The 25,955-nt window shown below is 32.3% G+C and overlaps 2 protein-coding genes across 2 annotated transcripts; one reads left to right on the top strand and one right to left on the bottom strand.

Annotated features, from left to right (window-relative positions):
* Window positions 1-11,702: 11,702 nt before the first annotated feature.
* On the top strand, window positions 11,703-19,405 carry LOC100781902 (uncharacterized). Its single transcript, XM_041013508.1, has 10 exons — window positions 11,703-11,819; window positions 12,530-13,063; window positions 13,574-14,725; window positions 14,834-15,161; window positions 15,565-15,820; window positions 15,908-16,124; window positions 16,447-16,799; window positions 16,891-17,400; window positions 17,866-19,012; window positions 19,106-19,405. Exons 1-10 carry the CDS (start codon window positions 11,703-11,705, stop codon window positions 19,400-19,402), a joined length of 4,911 nt encoding a protein of 1,636 aa, XP_040869442.1. The 3' UTR covers window positions 19,403-19,405.
* Window positions 19,406-20,286: 881 nt separating this feature from the next.
* Window positions 20,287-25,698, bottom strand: LOC100781355 (calcium-dependent protein kinase 17). The gene is made up of 8 exons (XM_003556738.3): window positions 24,644-25,698; window positions 23,772-23,915; window positions 22,954-23,106; window positions 22,695-22,810; window positions 22,119-22,286; window positions 21,891-22,018; window positions 21,683-21,782; window positions 20,287-20,841 (listed from the first exon to the last, which is right to left on the bottom strand). Exons 1-8 carry the CDS (start codon window positions 25,368-25,370, stop codon window positions 20,737-20,739), a joined length of 1,641 nt encoding a protein of 546 aa, XP_003556786.1. The 5' UTR covers window positions 25,371-25,698; the 3' UTR covers window positions 20,287-20,736.
* Between the last annotated feature and the right edge of the window lie 257 nt (window positions 25,699-25,955).

The following is a 25,955-nucleotide window of genomic DNA, read 5'->3' as shown; positions in this document are numbered from 1 at the left end:
AATCTTTTTCCCAATTATTATTCTTATAAAATCTCAATTAATCTTCAATTAACCGTTTCTCATATATTCATTGATTAGCCTTTGTTTATGGTCTTAGCATTGCTCTTTATCCTAATTCAATCATAGAACTATTAAATTGGGTTAAAGGAATAAGTCCCCAATAAAGATTACTTAAAATTATTGATCTATTATAAATTCACATAGTTTGATCATGCAAGTTATATGAATTCAATTTTTTCATGGGTCAATCAATCACAAGCAGACATTCACTGACAAACAATCAATTAAAAATTAAATTAGTCCATTATAAAATAACAATAAAAATATAGGAGAAGTATAATTGACTAGATAAGATTGAGAATTTTATTATAATCAAAGAATAGGTACATAGGTACCATTACATCACACTATTGATTGTGACTATTACTCATGGTCATGAAGATGAAACCATCTCAATAAAAGACATAAAGATTACAAAAGAAAAAGAAACTTTACAGTAATAACCACCAATTATGTTCTTTTGTAACTAGAATTAAATCTTACACAATTTCTCACTCATTTTTTAAATGTATTTATTTTAATGCTTGTTATAAAAGAAACTGAATTTTAATATTATTGACATTAAGTTTGGGGATGTTAATATTGTATTTATATTTGTAAGTATAAATATATAATTCAGATGATTATTTTAAATGTAAATGTTGTATAAAATATAGATATGTATAATTTTGTAAATATGATTTGATATTGTAAAGTTTTTATTTCCTATAATATGTCAATCTTAAAGTCAGGAGCGGCTCAAGGACTTGAGAAGCCTAAAACAAATTTAAGAATGAAGTCTTTTATTTACTCATAAAATAGTTTATTAAAATTATCATTATTTTATTTAAAATTATTTTTTTGGACTTTTTGTGATGCAAAATTATCGATTAAATTGTCGTAATTAATTTCATTTAACATTTCTTTTTCAATAGACAATAACGTTAATTTGTTCAATCTTTGTTGAGACATTGTTGATCTTAAATAAGTTTTTATTATTTTTAGCTTTGAAAAACTCCTTTCCGTTGAAACAATTGATACTGATGGTATCGTTAACATTATTCTATAAGCTATATACGCATTTGGAAAAAAAAATTACTCTTTTTATATAATTAAGAATGTCAATTCATTTATCATCTTCCAATCCTGCAATTTTCTTTAAGATATTTAATTCTGAAAATAAATCTAATCCATTAACATCCAACAAATTATCATGTTTCAAAGATTTTTCAAGGTTTAGGCATTTCTCTTTCAAAAGTGTACAATCTAGTAACTTTAATTTTTAACACTAAATAAAAAACCAAAAATATCTTCATATATTTTAAATTGTTCAAATATACTTTGCAGTGTTGTAATTGCTTTATCTACGATGTACAAAATGTAATCAATTCAAAATTATTCTTGAAGAGATTTTACAATTTCATCCTCAACATTTTCATCAAATTATTTCTTTCTACGACTAATACATTTTTCACGAAACTTGGGCTCTATATCCATTTCAAAAGCAATTTCCTTGGTAGAAATCAATGCATTTTCAAATCCATTTTCCCAATACTTTTCAAAAAATGAAAGAAGACCTTTTATTTGTTCAATAGCTTCATCAATGCACATATCTTTTGATTGTAAATTCTTACTAACTAAGTTAACTGCAAATAAAATGTCATACCAAATAGTCATGCCTAACAAAAATTCAATGTTTTTAAGCCATAATTTGCTAAACAATCAGCTTCACTTTTTATTTTAGGATCATCACTAACTTCAACTAATTCAAATAAAGCATCTCTTATTTGTAAAGTTTGAAATCTTACAGCTTTCACACTTACAATATGGCTTTCCTAACGTGCTTGTGACAATGACTTAAGAGTTAAGTTATGTACATGGTTTTGTAAAATTTTCCACCTTTTTGTAGAAGAAGAAAATAAAGTGTATACACGTTGTAACACACCAAAGAAAGATGTAGCTTTAGGACAAGAGTTAGCCATATCACAAAGTACTAAGTTTAAAGTATGACAACCACAAGGATTATCAAATGATTTAGGATTAATATCAATGAATCTTTTCTGCACACCCTAATGTTTTCCTTTCATATTAGATCCATTATCATATCCTTGTCCCCTAAGGTCATTAATATCTGTCACAACCTACCCTTTGAGGGGAGGGCAAAAGGGCCAAAATAGATAGGCCAAAGCATTTGCCTCCAAGGGAGAAAATGAGCGAAGTCACCACCAACGTTTATTCGAGGAAAATGTTATAAAAATCAAAAAGACGAAGGTCTGCGGATTTTGAAAATGAAGGTTCGGGAGTTATTTAAGATAACTTGCAGTATGGGTTCCTCCCTCCTTCTCATTCTCTCCATTTGCCCCAGGCTTCCTATTCATCAAAGCAGGATAATCAAATTTGTCTCTTTTCAGATCCACTTCGATCCTTTCACCGGCAAAAACTAAATCAGCAAAGCTTAAAGGTGTGTAACCCACCATCTTCTCATAGTAGAACACCAGTAATGTGTCCACTATCATTGTTATCATCTCCTTCTCTGTTATTGGGGTGCTACTTGAGCTGCCAGACCCCTCCACCTTTGGGCATATTCTTTGAAAGATTCATGCTCCTTCTTACACATGTTATGTAGTTGCATTCTATCTGAAGCCATATCAAAATTATACTAATACTACCTAATGAAGGCAACCATTAGGTCCTTTGAAGAATGGATTCGGGAAGGTTCCAAATTAGTATACCAGGTGACGATTGCCCCAGTAAGACTTTCCTGGAAGAAATGCATCAATAATTTTTCATTTTTCGAGTATGCCCTCATTTTCCTGTTGTACATTTTCAATTGATTCTTGGGGCAAGTAGTCCCCTTGTACTTATCGAAACCCGACACCTTGAACTTCAAAGGGATAACGACGTCAAGAACTAGACACAGTTCTACCATGTCAGCAAAGACATAATCTTCGTCTCCTTCAATGGCTCTCAACCTTTTCTCTATATGATTGAATTTTTCCCTTTCCACCATGGCAAGAGGGACTCTTCCCACTGCAAAAGGCAAGGGTTATGGTTGTGGGTGATACTGAGGTCCCACCCAAAGTGTTTGGCAGGGGTATGTCACCAAATGTTTGCCCCTCAATGGCACGTCTGAGGTGAGGCTCAAAGTCAGCTAGATTGTGGTCTCGGGTGCTTCATGTGTCTCCCCCCATGGGTTGAGAGACATGTGCATGATCAGATTGAGGTTGTTGGCTCTCAATGGGTATCGGTGTAGAGTTGTCGACATTCTCATTGGGAGTGTGTGCAACATTGGATGGAGTATAGTTGGGAGGCAAGCCATATGGTGGGAAGAAATGCTTGTTCTGAATTTTCACAAAATAGGGGCCATCCATACTTCCTAACACTTCGCCTCCCTGCCTTACCATGTCTGAGGTTGGACGATTTACTTGGTTGAGGCCCGATAGGTGAGTCGGGTCTACCTCAGTGGCGGCACTCGTAGTGGCAACTGCAGCCGCATTGCTTTCCATTATTTTCTTCATGCTCAACATGGCCTCCATTATGGCAGCCATTTGGTCTTTCATGGCCTCCATGTCAGCCTTCATCTGTTCTTGCACCTCTTCTATTTCACTCATTACTTCAACAACATCTCATAGAGATGAATGACTCAGGCATACTTATGCTATGCATGGCAAATGCAATTATGAGATTGACATGAGATGCCCTAAGAACCATCATTTCCTAGTTAACCATGCATTAGGCACCATTGTTCACATGATTTTCAATCATTTTTTTAAGAGAAATGTATGTATAATCCCAACATGGTTGGTTTATAGCCATCATCATGGTACCCAACACATGTAACTAAGAATGTGGTGTGAACCTTCATGCTTCATTGTGACCTTCTTTTTATTCTTTCTTTGTTTTTGTTTTTTTTTTTTTTTGCAGAGGAAAATGCAAGGATCATGCATGAGTGAACATCATGTGAATGATGAAAATAGAATGTATGTAATTGGTAGAACAAAAACACTCTAAATGAAGATGTATGTTAATGGAATGATTTATGCAAATGCAATGCATGAATATGATAAATAACAAATACAGGAATGATATGTCCATCACGACGCTATGAAGAGATGCATCATGCGATCAAGGAACAAGCCAGAGTAAGTTTGCTATGTGCCCCCCTAATTTAGGAACCTAATGGACAGGATCTAAAAGTCCCCTTCTAGTGACAACTCCCAAGGGTGGTTTCATGTAACTTTACTGGCTTCTAGAGATATCATCCTCTTAGGTAATGCATTGTGGCAATAGGGACTATCAGTGACAATGCATCACTAAAAGAGAAAAACTATAAATGAGGTTTCATTGTTATCAAGCGAGTCGGAGACCCAGCATGATCACAAATCGACCTCCACTCCTTATGGCTCTTATAGAACCGGGTATAGGGCCTAATATCTCAATGTGTATGCGTGGTGTAGGTACCATGTGTGTGTAGAAAAATATTTCTAACTATGAATTTAATAGATAGACAGACACATTCCAAACATAACATCATAGCAAAGGTTATATACAAATATGGACAAAACAAAAGACAAAAGGGAAAAGGGAAAATAAATAAATAAGTCATGATAAAATATTGCACACTGATTGAATGGCCTAACACTCTAACAGTCCCCAGTGGAGTCGCCAACTATCGCAACCTACCCTTCGAGGGGAGGGTGAAAAGGTCAAAATAGATAGGCCAAAGCGTTTGTCTCCAAGGGAGAAAACGAGCGGAATTGCCACCAACATTTATTCGAGGAAAACATTAGAAAAACCAAAAAGATGAAGGTCTGCGGATTCTGAAAATGAGGCTTTGGGAGTTGTTTACGCACGGGGACACGTGCCCATCACAAAGGACGACAGCCTTTAATCGAGTGTGCAAAACATGACTTCAAAATTATGTATTTTTCCCTTTTTATGTTTCTTTATTTTTTAGGGTCGACAAGGGTGTTCCCTTGCTCTTACGTATCCTCAAGTGCAATAAGAAAATCATATCTATGTAATTCTTTAAGTCTGAAAGTTTGTGTGTTGCATTGATTTTATGTTTTTAGAAAGATTGATTTTAATTGTGAACAAAATTTGTTTAAGGTGTTGGACCTGGAAACGATGTTTTAAACTTTGAAAAGTGGAGAGAGTTGTTTAAGACGTTGGACCTTGAAACGATCTCAAGTGATATTTGATAAAAAGAAAATAGTTATGGGTTGGTTTTATCTTGGTTTTTGCTTATTAACCTTCAATCCCTTTTTAAGATAACTTGCGGTACTAATGATCAGTTAAAACTTACTTTATAAAAGAAAAGCGATTACCGATGATAGGAGAAGGAGATGAATATCACAAACCAATAGAGAGGACCCCTAAGGGTCCATAAATCATGTTTGAATCCTTAAAGACAAACACTAACCGGATGAAGAACAAACGAAGAACCATGTAAAAGTCAACTACGGTCGCAATTCGGTAGCCTCGGCCTTGTTTTTCTCTTCTTTCTTCCTCTTCTCTATGATTTCTCTCAATCCTTTCAATATATGAAAGCTGAACTACTTCCTTCAGCCCCCTCATGCCTATTTATAGGAAATTAGGGGACTTGGTTGATCTGCAGCTCGCCCATTCAACCTGAAGTAACCTTGCTCGCCCAAGCGAGCTGGTTACTTCACCCCTAAGTTATTTGGGGGCCCAGGCGAGCTAGAGGCTAGCCTGGGTGAGCCAGGAGTTAGAAAAAGCTTCCAAATGACCCTTTTACCCTCCCTTTTGGGTATTTTCCGCATTCTTTACCGAAACGTCGAAAAACCTTTCGTATTGCGCGACAATTGGTGTCAAGCAGCTCAATTCGACTAGCAATAATCAAAATGTTAGCAAATGATAGTCCTCGGACGAAATTAGGGTATGATAATATCAAGTCCAACAATTTTTAATTCATCTATAATACCATCAAAAAGACCTTTTCCACTTGTATCATCTACTTTTAAAAATTCTAAAAAATACTCATTAACTTGTATTGGAGTTGATGAAATATCCACACTCCTTAATACAAAAGACATTTTATCTTGATGACTTATATCTAAAGTAAAGTCAAGTATGATTGCATAATATTTCTCATCCTTAATTTTTTTTATAATTTTTGTTTTTATTTCGCCTGGTATCAAATTTATCAACTCATTTTGTATATTATGCCTAAGGTAAGGGTTGTGAATTTCATCGTCTTTAATTCGACGAATATGTTCTTGCATGATTAGATCAAATTCTGCAATCATTTCAATTAGACTTAAAAAAAATTTCATTAGCTTCTTGGTAGATCTTTTCATTTTTTCCACGGAAGGCTAAGTTATTTTTACCAAGGGTTTTAACAACTGCAATAATTCTTAACAACACATTTCTTCAATATTCTCTATCTCTATTTATTTGTTCTTGAACATGTTTGTCTATTGTTTTATTTTTTACCAATCTCATTTCCAAATCAATCTATGCATTCATGTTTGTAATATGCTCATTCTTTATTTCATGACTCTTCAACTTAGCACTAAGATTTCTCCAATCTTTACTACCTTCATTAGCAACAAAAACAAAAGACTCTATCCAAATCTTTAGAATAAATTAGCCATTTTTTTCATGTTTTTCTCCATTAGGAAATTTTTGAATGTAATTTGATGAAGAAAAGTGCCTAGAATATTTATCCTTTGGGAAATCCATATCAGTAAATTTAATAGGGCCATTTTCTACTAATAAATCTCTCAAAGTCGTATCAATATTCTTCCATTGGCTTGGATCATATATATTTTCCAAAGTAGAATCATCTAGTCTCCCAATCTCCTTCTCGTTATCATGAGTTTGAGAATCAAAATTATAATTATCCTTATCACTAACTACTTCTCTATTGTTGCTTTCACCTATATCTAAATTGTTATCTTGTTCATTCAAAGAGCACCCACCTATATTTTCTAATTCATTTTTCTCATCTATTTTTATAAATTTATCCATAGCTCCTTTTTGTGATGCAATTAAAGCCTCGACTCTTCTCTTTTTCTAAAGTTTTGAATAGCCTGATTCTTATTTTCTAGTTGACATACTTATTATATATATTTTTGTATGAAATTAAAAATTATGATATATAAAACACTACAAAGATGAGTACATAAAATAAGAATGAGCTAAAACAATAAAACATGATTATGGTTGTCAAGAAAATGAACTTGATCGTAGTATCTTGAAGTCTCAAGTCTCTTTCTCTTCTTTTGTAAGTGCTTAAACTTAATTTCCAAATTTCAACCTTTTTGTTAAACCTGCATAAATTATTTTGAGATTAATCATTATTCATTAATAAAAGAATAAAAAAATAAACTTATTTTGAGATCAATCTTGCAATTCATCATATATATATATATATATATATATATATATATATATATATATATATATATATATATATATATATATATATATAACTTGTCATTTGTCAATACAATAATGAAACTATTACTCTATGTATAATATTTTAGATTATTAAATTAACACTTTTCAATAGAAAAGGTAATTATAATTTGATAAAGGAACATGTAAGTATGTAATAATTATTAGCAAAAGAAAATTTGAGTAAATAAGAGTACAATAAATTCTATTTTTGACTTTTACCTGATATTGATATACTCAAAAGGAAGAAATGTCAAATGTTCCCTCTACCCTCCAAATAGAGACACATGCACACATAAAAGATGAGAATAAACAAATAGGTATTGAGGAGCTATTGGTTAATGTGTCAAAGTGAAAAAGAAGACAAAATTAAAATTGAATAGGAAGAGAATAAAGAGCATAGAAATAAAAGAAAAGTTTTTGGGTTTATTTAGCTATTAGCTATTAACTATTAAATCTTTTTTTTCTAAACAAAACTATGATATTGGTGAAAAGTTGTTGCTCATTAATTGTTACTTATGGTACCAACAAAAAAATTAATAGTTACTTATAATATTTTAATTAAAATTTATTTTCAAATATAATTTTACAATAAATTTTTTGAGGTATAGTAGTACTAAAAAAAATTTGAAGCTTTTTTTTTTTGGTCTAAAGCCCTTACTTGGGCTGCTTGAGACTTAAGCCGACCCTAGTTAAAGTTGGGAGGTAGTCTCCACTATGATTGCGCTTAATAGCCATTATTGTGTGATTTTGCATTTGAAATGGTATGAAAATCATGTGTTAATTTTCTGTTTTTCATGGCAGCCACATAGCAGTGCATGGTTTTATGGGTTTTTAATTGTCTTATAATTTATCATGATAACTAAGTTAAAAAGCATGTCACAATGATCACCATCAACTCATCCACTACTCACTGACTCACGGCCACAACCTATGCAGCAGGGTAAACTTATAAATTGCTTTCAACATCTCGAGGAAAAATAATTGACGTGGTAAGTAGCAAATTCGAATACCAAATCGGCTATCCCTATATTCGGAAATGATTCATTAATATAATTCATTAAGTTAATTATATTTTATCCATTTACCGAGGGAAATCGAACTAAAAATAATTCTTTTTAACGTGACCTTAATATAATTCATTAAGTTAATTAATTTAAACATTAAGCCATTTTATATATCTCCAATTGTTTCGAAATACTTTAAGGCTTAAGCTCGATAAATATATTTTTTGGAAAGCTAATTGCTATTTTAACTAAACTATATAACCTTCAAATATTTCAATTCCACTTTAATGGGAAGCTAGCTAGACCAATTAAATTGCTAGAGTACTATTATAAATTGAATGTCTAGCTGAAATATATAGGCCTCTTATTTACGGTAGATTTAGGATAAATAACCAATTTTGTTCTAAATGTGTAATTCACTAATAAATATATCCTTAAAAAATGAAAATATAAAATTTAGTTTCTAAAAGTATAAAAAGTGCGACAAATATATTCCGCCGTTAACTTTCATTTGTCATCGTTAATAAAATTGTGAGGGATAAATTTTTCACTGAAATGATTGTTAACGTGGTCATGTTAACTAAATTGGATGAAAATGTCAATAAGATACTATTTTTGGACATAAATGTCAGTAATTTTTTGTTCGAAAAAAAAATAACAATATTTTTTTAATTTGAGAAAAATGTCAATAATTTTTTTTGGACCTAAATGTTAGTACGTTTCATTTAACCAAAATGTCAATAAGTTACCATTACTAGACGAAAGTTTTAATAATTTTTTATTGGACCTAAATATCAGTATGTTTCTATTGAACCAATTTGTTAGACCTAAAATTTCGTTTCATTTAAGGGTAAAATATAATTTTAGGATAAATTTTTATCATATTTTATCATTACAAGCACAACATTACAATAATTACTTAAAAAATATATTGGTAAACATAATTTGAAACAAACATAATAATAATGATAATATTGATTGTCAACCATAATTTATTTGTCACAATAGAAATTATCCAAAATAAACATTGTACCAGTTTACCAAAATAAACATTGCAGTGTACCAATCATTAAAATTTTTCCCAAATGCTAATAATAATTAATCACAATCTACTATAAATAAAAGATAAATATATCTCATATATCACTTCTTCGAATCTTGACTATTTTATTAACGATGATGAACGAAAGTTAACGGCCGTTGTTGTATTTTTTACACTTTCGGGGACTAAATTTTGTATTTTTATCTTTGAAAAACGCATTTGTCAGCGAATCACATGTTCAGGAATAAAAGTGACTATTTATCCTATTCCTATTCCTAGAGAGTGAAAAGACGAAAAGTCAAGAAAATATTATATGACAAATATATCCTTATGTTGGTAATTAGAGATGACCATGTTGACAACCATTTCAGTGATAAATTCGTTCCTATATGTCACGTAGGTTATTTTTTTAATGGTAACAGACAAGTTAACAGTCGAATATATTTATTGCACTTTTTTCACTTTCGAGAACTAAATTTTGTATTTTTATCTTTAAAAAACGCATTTGTCAGCGAATTACACATTTAGAGACAAAAGTGACTATTTACCAAATAATATATGTATGAGCTTGGAAGAAGACAAGCCTTACTTGCCAAGGACATAGTTCTTAATTAAGCTTCCTATCTTCCTCATAAGTTATAATCAAGCTCTTTCCATCTTGCGCTGCTCTTGATCCCTCTACATTGCACTAAAGCTTCAAAGCTTGCTTCATTCCTCCCCTCTCTTCTCATCAGATTGAGGTAAACATGGACGTAAGGAGTTTGTTCTTGCGTTAACTGAGTTTTAATTTTGAAGCTCAATTCTTGCTCTTGAGCTTTGGTTTCTACATGCATGCAAGTAATCACTTTCCTCTCTTTTTCACTTTTGTAGACTAACCTAGCTAAGTTAAATAAGTTCATGCATGTTAGTTTCAGAAGATTTGGAAGCGACCAAAGTGATCTTTAGGAAAAAGAGCATTCATTTCTTCGTTTGAGCACACAAAGAACAACCTACAAAAGGTAGGTTAAAAACTTATTCTAGTGAGGTTGAATAACTACTTTACTTGTATATTGCTATGTTTGTAGGTATTTTTGGGTATTTTGTAGGTAATTAATCATTTCAATAAAAATTATGACCTTATTCAATCATAGAAGTATAGTAATTAATTTTTTTTTATTTAATATTGATGTGAAGTATCCACTAATTTTATTGATGATTATTCTTGATTCGAAAACTTGACTGATCATTTTTAGTAAAAATTTCCTTCTCAATTATATTTTTCATTTACAAAACTTGAACCCAAAAATTTATTTAAGGGGATCGAACTCAATATCACTTAAACTAACAACTTATTGATAATCGATTTGAATATGACAGTGTTATTTTAAAATTTAATTTAATATATTTAAAATTTGTGGGTATTAATTTATACATAAATTAAGATTTAAATAAAAATTAATAATTTTATTATTATTATTATTATGTAAACAAAATTGTATGCATTGATTCAGTAATTCCTGTGTGTGAAAAAATAAAGTAGAATTGTATTAAAATTTGAATTAAGAAAATATGGTCATAAATTTATAATCACATTTATCTTGTGGCCGGCGTTGAAGAGTTCACACGTTTGCAACTTACTACTACACAAAAATGCCTAACTTATCACTTAACTTAATTATTATTACTTGATAAATGAAGAAGAGTTCTTTGAAGTAACCCTCCCCTCTATAAAATTTAAAGTGTATTTAACTTTTTAAACAATGAATAAACGTATCATTAAATGTATTTTAGGGATACCATCCATTTTTATGGACTAAAACGTTCTTCCCAGTCGCTTAAAAAGTCACGGAAGTTGAACAGTTTTTTCCCAAAAAATTTATTCTTTTATGAGCAGACAAAGAGTCAAGAAGTAATATAAAGGGACATTCTTTGATGAGAAGAATAGAGCCAAGAAGAGTGTATAGGGAAAACCAAAAGCTGTTCTTGTTGTTCTGTTTTTATGCCGAAGGTTAACTCTTGGAAAAGCAAGCATTTTGGTTGTGTAAGGCTTTTTAATCTCTTAAAAGACTTTTCATAATTCAGTTAACATTTTAAAGATGATAATCTCAGTTTCTTCATTAGGTTTCTGACCATCACGTTGTTATATTTGCATTTGCATGTACGCTTTTTGTGATTTTGTTTTGCGTAGGAAATTATTTAGGTAACAAGGAATGATGGAAGGTGAGACTACAAGTAAGAAGAAGAAGGCCAATGATGATCATGGATTCATTGATTTGATTTTTTCTTGGTCCATTGAAGACATTCTAAATGAAGATATGTACAAGAACAAGGTTAGTAGTGGAACTATTCATTCATTCTATCTTATGTTAAGCATCATCAATTGAACCCTTTTTTTGTTAGTGTAGTTTTATCTTAATTATGCAAAGTATGCCAATGCTTATTTTGACACACGCTAGTAGTTCTGTCACGTTCTTTTTGGCTGTGACTTTTTCATTTAATTAAGAAAAAAAGTGCTTTTGTATAGCCGTATATATGTATATTTCATATTTTGGAAAAAAAACTAATTTTGAATTTTTTTTAGATGTTGCAAAATACATTTGTAATTCACATAAGCCTAAAATCTATTTTTTATTCCAAATAAATATTCAAATTTTATGTTTGTTCCTTAATAAAATTTTTTACATTGAATCTCTAATAAAAGATATTTTTTTATTTTGATATTTTTTATCTTTAATAAATTATATTTATTTTCTGATAATTTTTTTCATTTGTTATTAGTCTTTTCCAAATAGACTAATAACAAATGATTTTTTTTTATCAAGAAACATTAAATTTATTAATTTATTAGGAATTAAAAAAATGACAAAGACCAAAAACAAAAAAAATTAATATAAATAAATCTAAAATTTAAATATTTATTAGAAATCACAACATATTCTTGTGTTTACATAATAAGTATAAGATCATGGCCTACAATTTAATGTTTTCCTTAACAAGTTATGTATGGCTTGAGTTTGATTGTCCTTAATTTGATTTGCAGGTACAGAAGATTGATCTATCATTTCAGTCCATTGATCACTACGTTCAATCTTATGCCTACCCTTTATTGGAGGAAACAAGAGCACAACTATGCTCAAGTATGGAGATCATACACCAAGCACCTTATACAGAGGTGATTGGTATAAAAGAGGCCAAACCACTTCAAAATAAACTGTATAACTTGAAAATTGATGGCTGGAAAAACAGGTTTTCTCATCATGGAGGAGAACCATACAGAACTTTACCTGGTGATGTTTTGATTTTGGCTGATTATAAACCAGAAGCTGTAAGAGACTTGCAAAGGATTAGAAGGTTGTGGTGTTTTGCGTCAACCGTATGGACAACAGAAGATGAGGGTGATAGCACTTCTTTGAAAGTTAAGGCATCAAAAGATATTGACCTGGAAGAGAGGAGGAATAAAACTCTATTTCTCATCTTCTTGACAAATGTAAACCCTAATAGAAGAATTTGGGGTGCACTTCATATGCCTGGTAATTTGAAGCTACTCAGGCAGATTTTGTGCAGCAGAGACGATGTAAGAAAGTTAATTTTATTGAAATTGTTTTTGATTCCTAAAAATGTGTTTCTTTTAGTCTTTTTTTTAGTAATTGTATTTTTAGTCCTTGAGACAAGACATACAATTTTTATGAACAAAATTTGAATATATAATTTAAATAGGAACTAATTACAAAAAAATAAAAAAAAATGCCATAACTTTAAGGATTAAAAAATGTTTAAAGGAACCTAAAATGAAATTTTTAATGCAGCATCTTATAATTTTATTCACTGTTTAACTAAAAACTAAGATGGTGGTAACATATATTCATGATTTGCTAAATGCGAATTGTCTGTTATTTGTTATAGGATTGAACACACTATTCTTCATTACAATTAACATTTGGTGCCATTCAGACACCGGACTAACCACACCAATAAGATAAATTGATTCTCAAATTCCAATATATTTATGGAAACTATGTTCTATATTATTTTAAGATAATTTTGAAATTAGTACAATAGCTGATGAATGTATGCTGGAAAACAGGTTGAGGAATGTTGTGGATGTAGCTATCCGTCTGATGCTTTAAGGGATGACTGTACATATCAAATGTTATTATCAGAGCTGAATGAATCTCAAAATAAGGCAATTTCTGCATGTCTTTCTGGCCTCAATTGCAATCACAACTCCGCTGTGAAGCTCATATGGGGTCCCCCAGGCACAGGAAAGACTAGAACTTTGGGTACACTGCTTTATGCTCTGTTGAAAATGAAATATAGAGTCCTTGTATGTGCCCCCACAAATGTTGCAATCAAAGAAGTTGCATCACGTGTTGTAGATATAATGAAAGAGGCACATAGTAAAGAATCTGGTGATTTGTTTTGTTCAATGGGAGAAGTCCTATTGTTCGGGTACAATGAGAGGCTGAAAATTGGAGAAGATGTTGAAGATGTATATTTGGATCATCGTGTGCAACAGCTTACAGAATGTTTTTCCCCATATAATGGATTCAGTTCCAGTCTAAAATCAATGATTGGTTTTCTTGAATATTGTGTTTCCGATTATCATATATATGTTGAGAATATGAAAAGGGAGGGGAGCATGGCCAAATCATTTTTAGTGTTTCTGAGAGAAGGGTTTCATTCTATAGCATTGCCATTGAAAGCGTTCATTTCTATCTTGTGTACACATGTAGCCATGAGTCACTTGCTGAAACATAACTATCAAAACTTACTGTGCTTAAATGAGGCACTTGAATCATTTCAAGACCTGTTGTTGAAAAATACTTTGTTTTCTGAACGATTGGAAAAACTTTTCTCCTATAAAAAGTTACCAGTTGCATACCAGACGATTTCTTGGTCATTTGATGGTGATGCATACCAGTTGTACGAGAAGCGAACTGCATGTCTTAATGCTTTATTGGCGGTGGAACATTCACTTCAAGACTTCATGTTGAAAAAATCTAATAACAGTGAGATTAGGGAGTTTTGTTTCCAGACATCATCATTGATATTTTCCACTGCTTCTGGTTCTCATAAGCTGCATTCTTTAACCATGAAGCCACTGAACATTTTGGTGATAGATGAGGCTGCAATGCTAAAAGACTGTGAATCAATAATACCTCTGTTACTTCCAGGCATTAGCCATGCCCTTCTTTTTGGTGATGAATGTCAACTATCTTCAATGGTTAGAAGCAATGTATGTAACCACTATCAAGCATATATAATTTTTTTATCAGATAATTCTTCATCCCCAATTCTCCTTTTATTACTAATTTGATTTATGCTTATTCTTTATGTGTACAAGGTTTCTAATGAAGCTGGTTTTGGGAGGAGCTTATTTCAAAGATTGAGTTCATTAGGTTTCCCAAAGTATCTCCTTAATATGCAGCATAGGATGCATCCACAAATAAGTTCATTTCCAAATTCATATTTCTATTTTAACAAAATTCAGGATGCATCTAATGTTGAAAGAATTGACTATGTAAAGCAATACCTTCCAGGGCCAATGTTTGGTCCTTATTCTTTTATAAATGTATTTGAAGGAAAAGAACAATTTGATGATGCAGGAAGAAGCTATAAAAATATGGCTGAGGTTGCAGTCGTGATGACAATACTGAAAAATTTGTTCAAAGGTATGTTCATCTATTCAAAATTTCAGCAGTAATTTCTAGTATTTTTTCATTCTTTTTATTGTTCTTTCCATCTTTGGTGCTGGACCTTAGATGACGATAAAACTTCCCTATAGAATATCTGATATCCTTGAGCTGCATTTCTTTATTTGAAAGAAGTTCAGTTCTGAATAAAAAAAATTGTTATACTTGGTTATAAGCTTTTATCTAGGAGATTCTACTTGTCCTGGTAGTACTAATAACTGAAGTTAATCATGAGTCACCTAAGGGTGAAAAAAGACCAGCTTTGTCATTTTCACCTGGTATATTTAGTAACTCATGTAGTCAAAAGGAAAGAATACAAAGATGTTGCTTAAAATAGTTGATGTCTGAATTTTAGTATAAAGCTGCCTTTTCCTTGTTTCAGCATGGTTGAACTCAAAGCACAAACTCAGCATTGGTATAGTGTCTCCCTATGTTGGCCAAGTTGTTGCAATTCAGGAGAAACTTGGACAGATTTATGAAAGTCATGATGGATTTAATGTGGACGTGAAGTCCATTGATGGTTTTCAGGGGGGGGAGAAGGATGTTATTATATTATCAACTGTAAGAACTAATAACAGAACATCTCTTGAGTTCATTTCCTCTCCACAGAGGACTAATGTTGCTCTTACAAGGGCTAGGTAGTTCTTGTGCTCTAAACTTTTCTATTTTTTGTAAGTCTTATATCTTATTAAGTGAAAAGTTGCTGTTGGTTTGATATTTTGTAGGCACTGCTTATGGATTTTGGGGAATGAAAGGGCCCTTGCAAGCAATGAAAATGTTTGGAAGGCTATAGTGCTTGATGCCAAAAATCGGAAATGTTTCTTTGATGCTGATCAAGATAAGGAATTGGGAAAAGCAATATTGGATGCGAAGAAAGCGTCAAATCAGTTAGATGATTTGCTTGATACAAATAGTGTCCTTTTCAAAAGTCAATTGTGGAAGGTATATGGATCCTTGACTTATTTTATACTTGTTCTTTTATTAACTTTTGATTTGAGTTGTTAGCTACTCCTTAGATGTTCATTCTCATAATAAATATTTGAATCTGCATCTCTTGTTCAGACGGTAGTAAAAGCTCACCCTTATGTAATCACGGTTTGATATTTTATAACTCATTAAAACATAGTATACTTGATATTAACCCGTTATTTTGGTCTAAGTTGAAGGCAGTTTAAGCCATGACTGATTTGTTATTGATATCCTAATATATGTGAATATATGTGAGATCTGCTCTAAACATTGCTGCCAATGCACACATTTGCAGGTTCATTTCAGTGACAAATTCCTGAGATCATTCAAAAGGATCAGGTCTGAAAAGATCAAGAAAAATGTTATAAACCTTCTGATAAGACTTTCTAGTGGCTGGAGACCCAAAAGGTTTTCTGTGGATTTGTCTTGTGAAAATTCCTCACAGATGTTGAAACAATTTAAGGTTGAAAGCTTCTATGTTATTTGCTCAATCGACATAGTCAAAGCATCAAGGTATATTCAAGTTTTGAAGATATGGAATATATTGCCTTTAGAGGATATCCCACAGTTAGCTAAGCGCCTTGACAAAGTGTTCAAAGGATACACAAATGAATATATCAGCAGGTGCAGGTGCAAAAAGAAAGATGGGTGAGTGCTTTCAATTGCATTAATTTAAATATATTTAGGTTTTTCTACCCTTAAATAATATGGAGCCTTTGGCTTCTTTCTTTGAAAACAGGAACATAGAGTTTCCATTGAGTTGGCCACTTTCGGCAAATATCCAAAAGTTTAAGAATGTTCATAATGATGCAAATGTGGGAGAGAAAAATGCCAATGAAGATGGAAGTGATGATGAAAACTCAGGGGTTGAGGATGAGAGTACGTTATTGATGAAGTACTGCTCAATTTCAAGAGATTACATGCTTTATGGCCTCGACAGTTTACAAGTGGATCTTCCATACAACGTAACTGATGAGCAGCGCAAGATTATTCTTTTTCCCAAAAGTACATTTGTACTTGGTCGCAGTGGTACCGGCAAAACCACGGTTTTGATCACTAAGCTAATCCAAAATGAGAAATTGCACCATGTGGCAGTTGAAGAAGCATATGGATTCAACAATTATGCAAATCTGGAAGCGTCTAAGGACATCGTTTCTGAGACTGAAAGACCAATCTTAAGACAGCTGTTTGTGACATTGAGTCCTGGACTATGCCAGAAGGTCCAACATCATGTTTCTCGTTTGAGAAGGTATGTAGCTTCTTTTATAAGACTATGTATTCTTTGGGAGCTGCTTTAGTTTTCCCTTAATTTCTCAAAGTATAAAATGATGACGGAAATAAAAAATGCAGCCTTCTAGTTTTAGACTTTTATCAGATTAATTATAGCATACATTCACAGTAGAAAAGTATCAGTCATCAACCGTGTTTCATATATAAAATAAAGAATTTGATATGTATTCTGTGATGCAAAGGGTAATAAGTTCCTGACCATAGACCCTATAAAGCAATAAAAAGATGAAGTTTGGAAGTGAATTACCTTATGGAATGCTGATTTTGATGTTTTCTGTCTAATGAACAATGTAATGACTAAGTCAAACCATGTCAACTCTGAGTTCCATAAAGTAATTGATTGGTTCTCACATACTTTCATTGAATTGAATTATACATGCCTTGTATCATGGTTACTAAATTTTGTTTTGGATGCATCACACAGGTCCTTTGGGGATGGAAGTACCTTAGCTGCCAGTACTGATAAGAATATCCCAGATTCCTTTAATGGGGTTCCATCAAATTTATATCCACTTGTGATAACATTTCGTACATTTTTGCTGATGCTTGATGGGACATTGGGAAATTCTTATTTTGAGAGATATTATAATCTCAAGGGAAAGGATCTTGGTTCAAGGTTAGTAGAATTGGAAACCTTAATATTGAGGAAGGAGGTGAATTATGAAAGGTTTGATTCAATATATTGGCCACACTTCAATACTCAGCTGTGTAAGAAGATGGATTCTTATCAAGTGTTCACCGAAATAATGTCACATATAAAAGGTGGCTCAAGAACTGTTGAGCATGGCAAACTAAGCCGTGAGGACTACTGTACTTTATCTGAAAGCCGAGCATCAAGTTTAAGCATAGAGATAAGAAATATGATATACGATATATTTCAAAGTTATGAAAAAATGAAGATACATTATGGTGAATTTGATTTGGGTGATGTTGTAGTTGATGTTCATAGTAGACTGAGGAATAAAAGATACAAAGGTGACAAAATGAATTTTGTGTACATTGATGAAGTGCAAGATCTGACAATGGCTCAGATTGCTTTGTTTAAGCATATTTGCAGAAATGTGGAGGATGGATTTGTTATTTGTGGAGATACAGCTGAGACAGTTGGGAGGGGTATTGATTTCAGATTTGAAGATGTAAGATCCATCTTCTACAAAATGTTTGTGTTAGAATCTAAGAGTTATAATGATAACCAAAGAAAGGAGAAAGGACACATTTCTGATATTTTTGTATTGGGACAGAATTTTCGCACAAATGCTGAGGTTCTGAAGTTGTCACAAAGTATCCTTGAACTTCTTTATCATTTCTTTCCACATTCTACTGACAAGTTGAAAGTAGAGACTAGTTTGATAGATGGGGAAGCCCCAGTTGTGATTAGATCTAGAAATAATGCAAATTCAATTCTAACCGCTTTTGGAAAAAGTAAAAACAACGGTGATAATTTAGGGAGATCCGGAACAGAGCAAGTAGTTTTGGTAAGAGATAATTTGGCTAAGGAGGAAGTCCTTCAAGTTGCAGGAAAACAAGCTCTTGTTTTAACCATTTTAGAGTGCAAGGGTCTTGAATTTCAGGTTGTTGTCACAAGCGAACTTGATTAATTTTACTCTTTTTTTCTTGTATTTCATAAAGTAATTTTGTTATGGTTTCTTTTTGGCAATTTTTAGGATGTATTGCTGTATAAGTTTTTCGCCTCTTCACCTCTGCAAAGGAGATGGGGGGTGATATATGATTATATGAAGGAACAACATATGGTGGACTCAAGAAACCATGCCAACTTTTGGCGATGTTTTGATCGAGATTCCAAACACAATGTTTTGTGCTCTGACCTTAAGCAACTGTATGTTGCCGTAACTCGTGCGAGGAGGAGACTCCTGATTTATGAGGATGCAGAAGAGTTCTCTGGACCTATGTTTGACTATTGGAAAATGAAGAATCTTGTCCAATTCCAATACCAAGACTAGGTCACAGACTCACAGTGATGGAGGTAATCAACTAATCATTTAGACTTTGTTCCTCTGTAAAAATCACAATCCTTGAATATTTAGATTGAATAATTTGTCAATTATCAATAATGTTTTGAGAGGACTCATTTATTAGGATTTCTTCACCAACATAGATTACAGTCTTATATTAGTTAGTCTCAATGTTCATATATGTGACATTATTAACTCTTACATGGCAAAACATTTTGAGCAATTTGCTGACATTATTATGCAATGTAGCTGTCTCTTTGCAGATGATTACCAAAGCAAATTTGAAAAGGCAACTGTGTGTTTTTGAAGGTGCTGGAGACGTTCACTGGTAGATAAAAGTTTAAGGCTGGTTAGTAGTTCCAGAGCAATAACATATATCATGTGTTGAAAGAGATATTAGGAATAGCAGATTCCGCCACATACAGTTATTTATTTTATTTTGGGGGCCTTGAAAGAGCTTGAATGTCTATATAGATGTATTTGATTTTGTATGAGATGGATGTGTATAAAATATTTTCTTCTGGCTTTAGAACTGTGTTTTTCTATTTTTTCTTTTGCAGTAAAAGAAACAATTTAATGACTTGGAATAGTAGTAGGTTTATGCTTCCTTATCGAGTTGAACTTTCAAAGAACAAAGGATTTTGTTAATTTTTGCTAAATAATATTGTGGTAACTGGTTTAAATTCCTTTATATGACTTCTAATCAAAGAAATTGACTCCGGGTGAAGAGATGCTATTAAGCTGTGGTATATGATGAATTCAGAATTCGATCAGAATCCTTTAAAATATCTTAGTGCTCAATGAAAATCAATGAAAAATTCATGTCAAGTTTCAAGAGAGCATGATCATCATATATATAAGTCAGTAAAATATATGAAACCTAGCACAAACTTTTTTTTATGGTAAACCTAGCACAAACTATTAAGGCCTAGTATTTAAAAGGAAATAATACATAAACAAATACCCTTTTTTTAATTCCTAATTATGTGAGCCGCAATATCAATACATGTCATGTTGCAACGTTTTCACATATAAGGAAAAAGCAAAAGCAAAAAAATGTTAATCAACCAAACCACCTAGTGTATCTTAACATTTCTCAAGGATTTGTTTATGTTCTTCTTACCCCCCCTCCCCCTTTCCCTCTTTTCTTGGTTTTTGATTCCACCTTTCTCCCGTTCCTAATCTGTATCCCCTCGCAACCAACAAAGCTATGATGAAATGCAGCCCATGATCATTCTTTCATTCACCCATAAGCTTCTCCACCTAAGAAAACCATTGTACTGATGAAACCATTTTAAGTTCCTTCCCTTAGAGTCCCTCCATTATGGCAATGGCAATGGCAATGAATCACGCCTCTTCTTCGTCATAACTTCTGGGTTTCCTTTTCTCATCATTGCCGCAAACTCATCGTAGTTAATGCGTCCATCCTGTACAACATGACAATTAGTTTTCTCATAATTACTAACCATGTAAAAATGCAATGAAAAAGGAAATGGATCCTGTCGTGTTAAATTTTAACATAACAAGGTCGTGTTTAAATTCTGTGTCTATCTCTCGCAAAACAAACATTAGGCACTAAGTTTGAGCATAAGAGGGTCCATTCTCACATGGAAGTAATTTCCATAAAAACTACTCCTATATAAAACTATTGATGTTTTAACTTTTCTTTTTTGTTCCAAACCTATTGATGTTTTATAAATTTCTATAATAAATATTAAATGAGCGTATTTTGGACTATACATAATAGTTTAGCTATATGTATTAACCGAACATCAATAGTTTTGGACCGAAGGTATTGTATATAGGGTGTCCAAAAACTAGTTCGGTAAAAAAATCGAACCAAATTGATTTTGAATTGTTTTAATGAGATTGATTTTATATCTAAATAGTCAAATTAATTTAGAAACTAATTTAAAATTGAACTGGTTTTAAAAAACTGATTTTGAAGTAAATTAGTTTTTAACCTGTTGTAAACTAGTTATAAGATCCAAACCAGTTTCGAACTGGTTTTCGAATTGATTTTTGAACTATTTTTTTTCAAATAAAAAAATATTTTAATGAAAATCAATTCAGTTAATCGAACTAATTTTATAAAAACAATTGGATTAACCGAATTAGCTTTATAAAATAGTGACTCATTTTTTCTTGGATTAATTCAGGGAAAAACCAATTCGATTTAGATTCGGTTACAATCCGGTTCAATCCCAACCAATTTTTTTTAACACTCCTAATTGTATATATCCAGTTATTTATGTGTGTAGCACTTACATTATCTCCATCAACTTCTTGAAGGATTTCCTTGATGTCCCTGCCATCATGCATGTTATACTCACGGAGGGCTTGTTCTAGTTCTTCAGTGGTAATAAACCTGATTTTTGTGGCATAAGAATGATATTAGAACCTTGATTTATCAACACACCAAATAGTTTACAAATGGGCTCCATGCATATATATTCAATCTAGTATAATCTCTTACCCGCTGTTATCTTTATCAAAGTATTGGAAGGCAGTGTAAAGATGTTCTTCTCTGTTCATTCTGTTCATGTGCATTGTTGCGGTGATGAACTCGTCGTAATCAATGGTTCCATTGCCATCAGCATCAGCCTGTAATTTGTAGAAGAATCAGAAAATCCATGTTTGTAAATGATTGTTATCTAGAACTAATATTGAAATTGGTGCCTTTTTTTTGTTAAGAACAACTTACAGCTTCCATTAATTGCTTAACTTCTTGCTCTGTTAGCTTTGTTCCTTGTTTTGCAAGCCCTTGCTTGAGCTCTTCAATTGTAATGGTTCCACTGTTGTCAGTGTCCATCCCCCTGAACATTTCCTTCAACCCCATGATTTCTTCTTCTGATAGACATCCAGCAATGACCTATTCATTTGTAATATTTTAATGTTATGTTGCTTTGATCATACACTTTCAAACTTGCAATGTGCAGCAAGAGAAATGTTCTGACTATTAAATGTTTTTAGTGAATCATTACTCTATTTCAAGCTAGAATTGTTAAAACAATTTTATATAAAGGTACAAAAAGAAAGATCCGGATCCTCTAAAATGAGCAATTCACTGTAAAGAGTAAAGTAGGTAATCTCAAACACTAATGAAAAAAAAAATTGTTGATATTGCATACACATGCATAATAAATCTTGCATGTGTTAATTTATCAACAGTTGATTTTCTCATCAAATGACTGAAATTACATATTTTAACTTTGGTTACTAAAGACAAACCAAATTCCAAAAGAAGTATCTTCATAAGAATAAAAATAATAATTAGTACCCTTAGAGCAACTTTCTTGAATTGGTTCATTGCTCTAAATTGTTTGAGCCTATTCAGTACAGCATTGTCAAGAGGCTTATCTGGTGCTTCGCCGTCCTCCTTGATCCAAGGATGATCTGTTTTTAACATAACAAGTTCATTGATTATTAGAGTTGATTAATTTCCCCAGTAAATCATGAAATTATAAGAGGATTCAAGCGACTAGTAAGACAAAGAATTGAAGGTGAAACAAAAACAGCGAAGAATAATGAGTGCTTACTTAAAACTTCTTGTGCTGTCAGTCTTTGTTTGGGGTCTGTGGTCAACATTTTCCTTACAAGATCCTTTGCTGCACTGGACAATGAAGGCCATGGATCGCTTGTAAAATCAACGTGGCCTCTTAGGATGGCATTGAATATACCATGTTCGGATTCTGTGAAACCAATTCACTTTTTTCAGCTTCAAGCACACCATAAATTTTAGGAGAGTTGTTTTATATATATATATATATATATATATATATATATATATATATATATATATATATATATAGGAATTAAGTACAATAGCAAGATTTACAACACTCATATATCATTATTAGACCCCTAAGTATATATTATCAGGGACTATTAATTTGAACTTTTCACGTCCCTAATAATATGAAGAGTTCAAATTGGTACCTAACAATCACAAATACAGGTCAAATTTAGTCCGTGAATGGAACCTATTTGTGAATTTCAAGGACTAATTAAATGGAAATTTTACATTTTAAAGGTCGGATACGTCTAATATAAATTTTTTATAGAGATGAATTTGGGTCTTAATTTATAACTCCTCATGTTGATATCTATTATGGTTTCAAAGTACAGTTTGCAATTACAATTGTTGCTTCAACATTGCAATTTTTATGTTTCCTGCAATCACATGACGAGAATTATATGGTGGTAATGTTTCACAATTGTGCTATTTACAATTCAATCACAATTGCATTGTGACCGACTATTTTAAAACATTTAGCAATATCCTTGCTCATTAAAACAGTGTTCAGCAGAAAGTGATTAATTTCTTTGCAAAAATGAGAAGATAAAATATAGAGACCTGCCCAAAACGGAGGGACACCACTTAGAAGAATGTATAGCATGACACCAACACTCCATATGTCAACTTCTGGCCCATATTTCCTCTTCAAGACTTCAGGAGCAATGTAATATGCACTTCCAACAATGTCTTTGAACGTCTCTCCTGTTAATTATAGCATAAAAATATGCTATTAAAATCTATTTTTCTCTAAAATAAAGTACTTTTAAAATATGCTAACATGTTTGGATAATTTTATAAAAATTAGAATTATAAAAAATATATTAAATTATTTTGAGGAGCTATAATGATGAGCAGTTTGCGAAAAAATATCAAATAAAATTATATTTTGGTGTAATTTTAAAACCATTTTAATAAAAAAAAACTTAAAGAAAGGGGTACTAATTAATAATTCTGCAGCACAAAAAAAAAGAGGTACCTTGCAGAACAAAATAAAGAGGTACCTTGCATGAAAATGAACTTTTTTATTAGAATTAATGTTGAAAATAGTGTTTAAAAAATGGTAAAAAAAAAAAACAGAGATGAAATAGAATACAGAAAAATCTCTTTTGTCTCTAAAAAAATACTTTTACACATGTTTTGACAAATTATTCTATAAAATTTAGAATTAAAAAAATATGAGGAGCTATATATAACAATAATAAATAAGAAATTTACAAAAAAGTGTCAAATTAATTATATTTTTGTGTAGTTTTAAAATCATTTTAAAAAAAATAAACAAATTAACGGGTACTAACTGCACCACAAATTAAAGCGTTTTCTTTGCGAGGAAAATGAGCTTTCCAATTTGAAAAAAAAATATTGATAAAAAGAGGATGTGAAAAGGAGAAAAATAGTAGAGACGAAACAGAATAAGGAAAAAAAAAAAAAACCTTCTTTGAAAAAAACTGATAGACCAAAATCCGTAGCCTTGACGGGTGAATTTTCATCCTTATTCAACATGAGGAAATTTTCGGGCTTAAGATCTCTATGAATGACACCCATGGAGTGGAAAGTGTGAATAATTTGCATTATGGTTCTTAACAACGAAGCCGCGGCACGTTCAGTGTAATGTCCCTTAGCAATTATACGATCAAAAAGCTCACCACCCGCACAAAGTTCCATGACCAAATGCACCGATTGTTTGTCCTCATATGCACCCTTAAGTTCCACAATGTTAGGTTGACCCGAGAGATGGTGCATGATTTGAACCTCTCTTCTCACGTCCTCTATGTCCTCCTTGTTCACAAGCTTCCTCTTTGCAATTGTTTTGCATGCAAATTGTTGCCCCGTGGCTTTGTTTGTGCACAAATGTGTGACACCAAATTGGCCTCTCCCTAGCTCTTTACCTATTGTGTACGTGGCTCTCACGTCCTCCATCGGCCGGCCGAGGACCGGGCCCATTGCAGCCGGTTTCGAGGGTTTTGAAGTGGGTGGGGTGACCGTGGGTGGTGGCTTTGATGTCGTCGTTGGGGCAGTGGTAGGGTTTGTGGAATTATCATTGTTGTCGTTTGCATGGTTATTACTACCTTGTTGGTTAGCTTCTCCCTTGTCATTGGCGGCGGCAGAGTCGTCAGCCGGGCCGTCGGCAACGTTGCCTTGAGAGCAACAGTTGCCCATTGAGGAAGGGAGGGAGCAAAACCACAAAAGAGCCTCAAAATTGTATATGAAGGAAAGAGAAAGAGTTTGTGTGTGAGAGAGATATAAGGGGGGAATGGGAAGGTGGTGATTAATTATTGGGTTTTTGGAGTTGAAAGATAGATTTGTTAGGAGAGAGGAATGACTAAAAGAAAAGTATATGGGAGGAAAATTAAAAAAGAAAGAGTGAAAATGGAAAATAAAAAAAAGGGAAAGTTCAAGGGTGTCAAAATGGGTAGTTTTTTTTTATCACATCTTGAAAAGTTGATGAAATTAGAGGAAGGTATTGATAGTGAGAGAATGTAGGAAGGTTGGAGGGTGCATTTTAAAGGAGTCTTTGGCGTGTCTATTACGTGTAAGGGTAGGGTTTATTGAGACAAGGGTGAAGAGAATTCTTCGGAGGGGAAATGAAACGGGCATGCATTTATATGTTTAAAAGGTTTAGTTAATAATTGGTGACCTATTAACGTTGTCTGTTAGACGAAATATTGTTAATTTGTAACTATGCCTTACAAAAGTAACGCAATTGAGTTTTGATTTTTCTTTAAGGCATAGAAAAAAGTACAA

The sequence above is a fragment of the Glycine max genome, chromosome 20, assembly GCF_000004515.6.
Source record: "Glycine max cultivar Williams 82 chromosome 20, Glycine_max_v4.0, whole genome shotgun sequence".
Classification (NCBI taxonomy): domain Eukaryota; kingdom Viridiplantae; phylum Streptophyta; class Magnoliopsida; order Fabales; family Fabaceae; genus Glycine; species Glycine max.
This window is presented reverse-complemented; position numbering and strand designations above follow the sequence as displayed.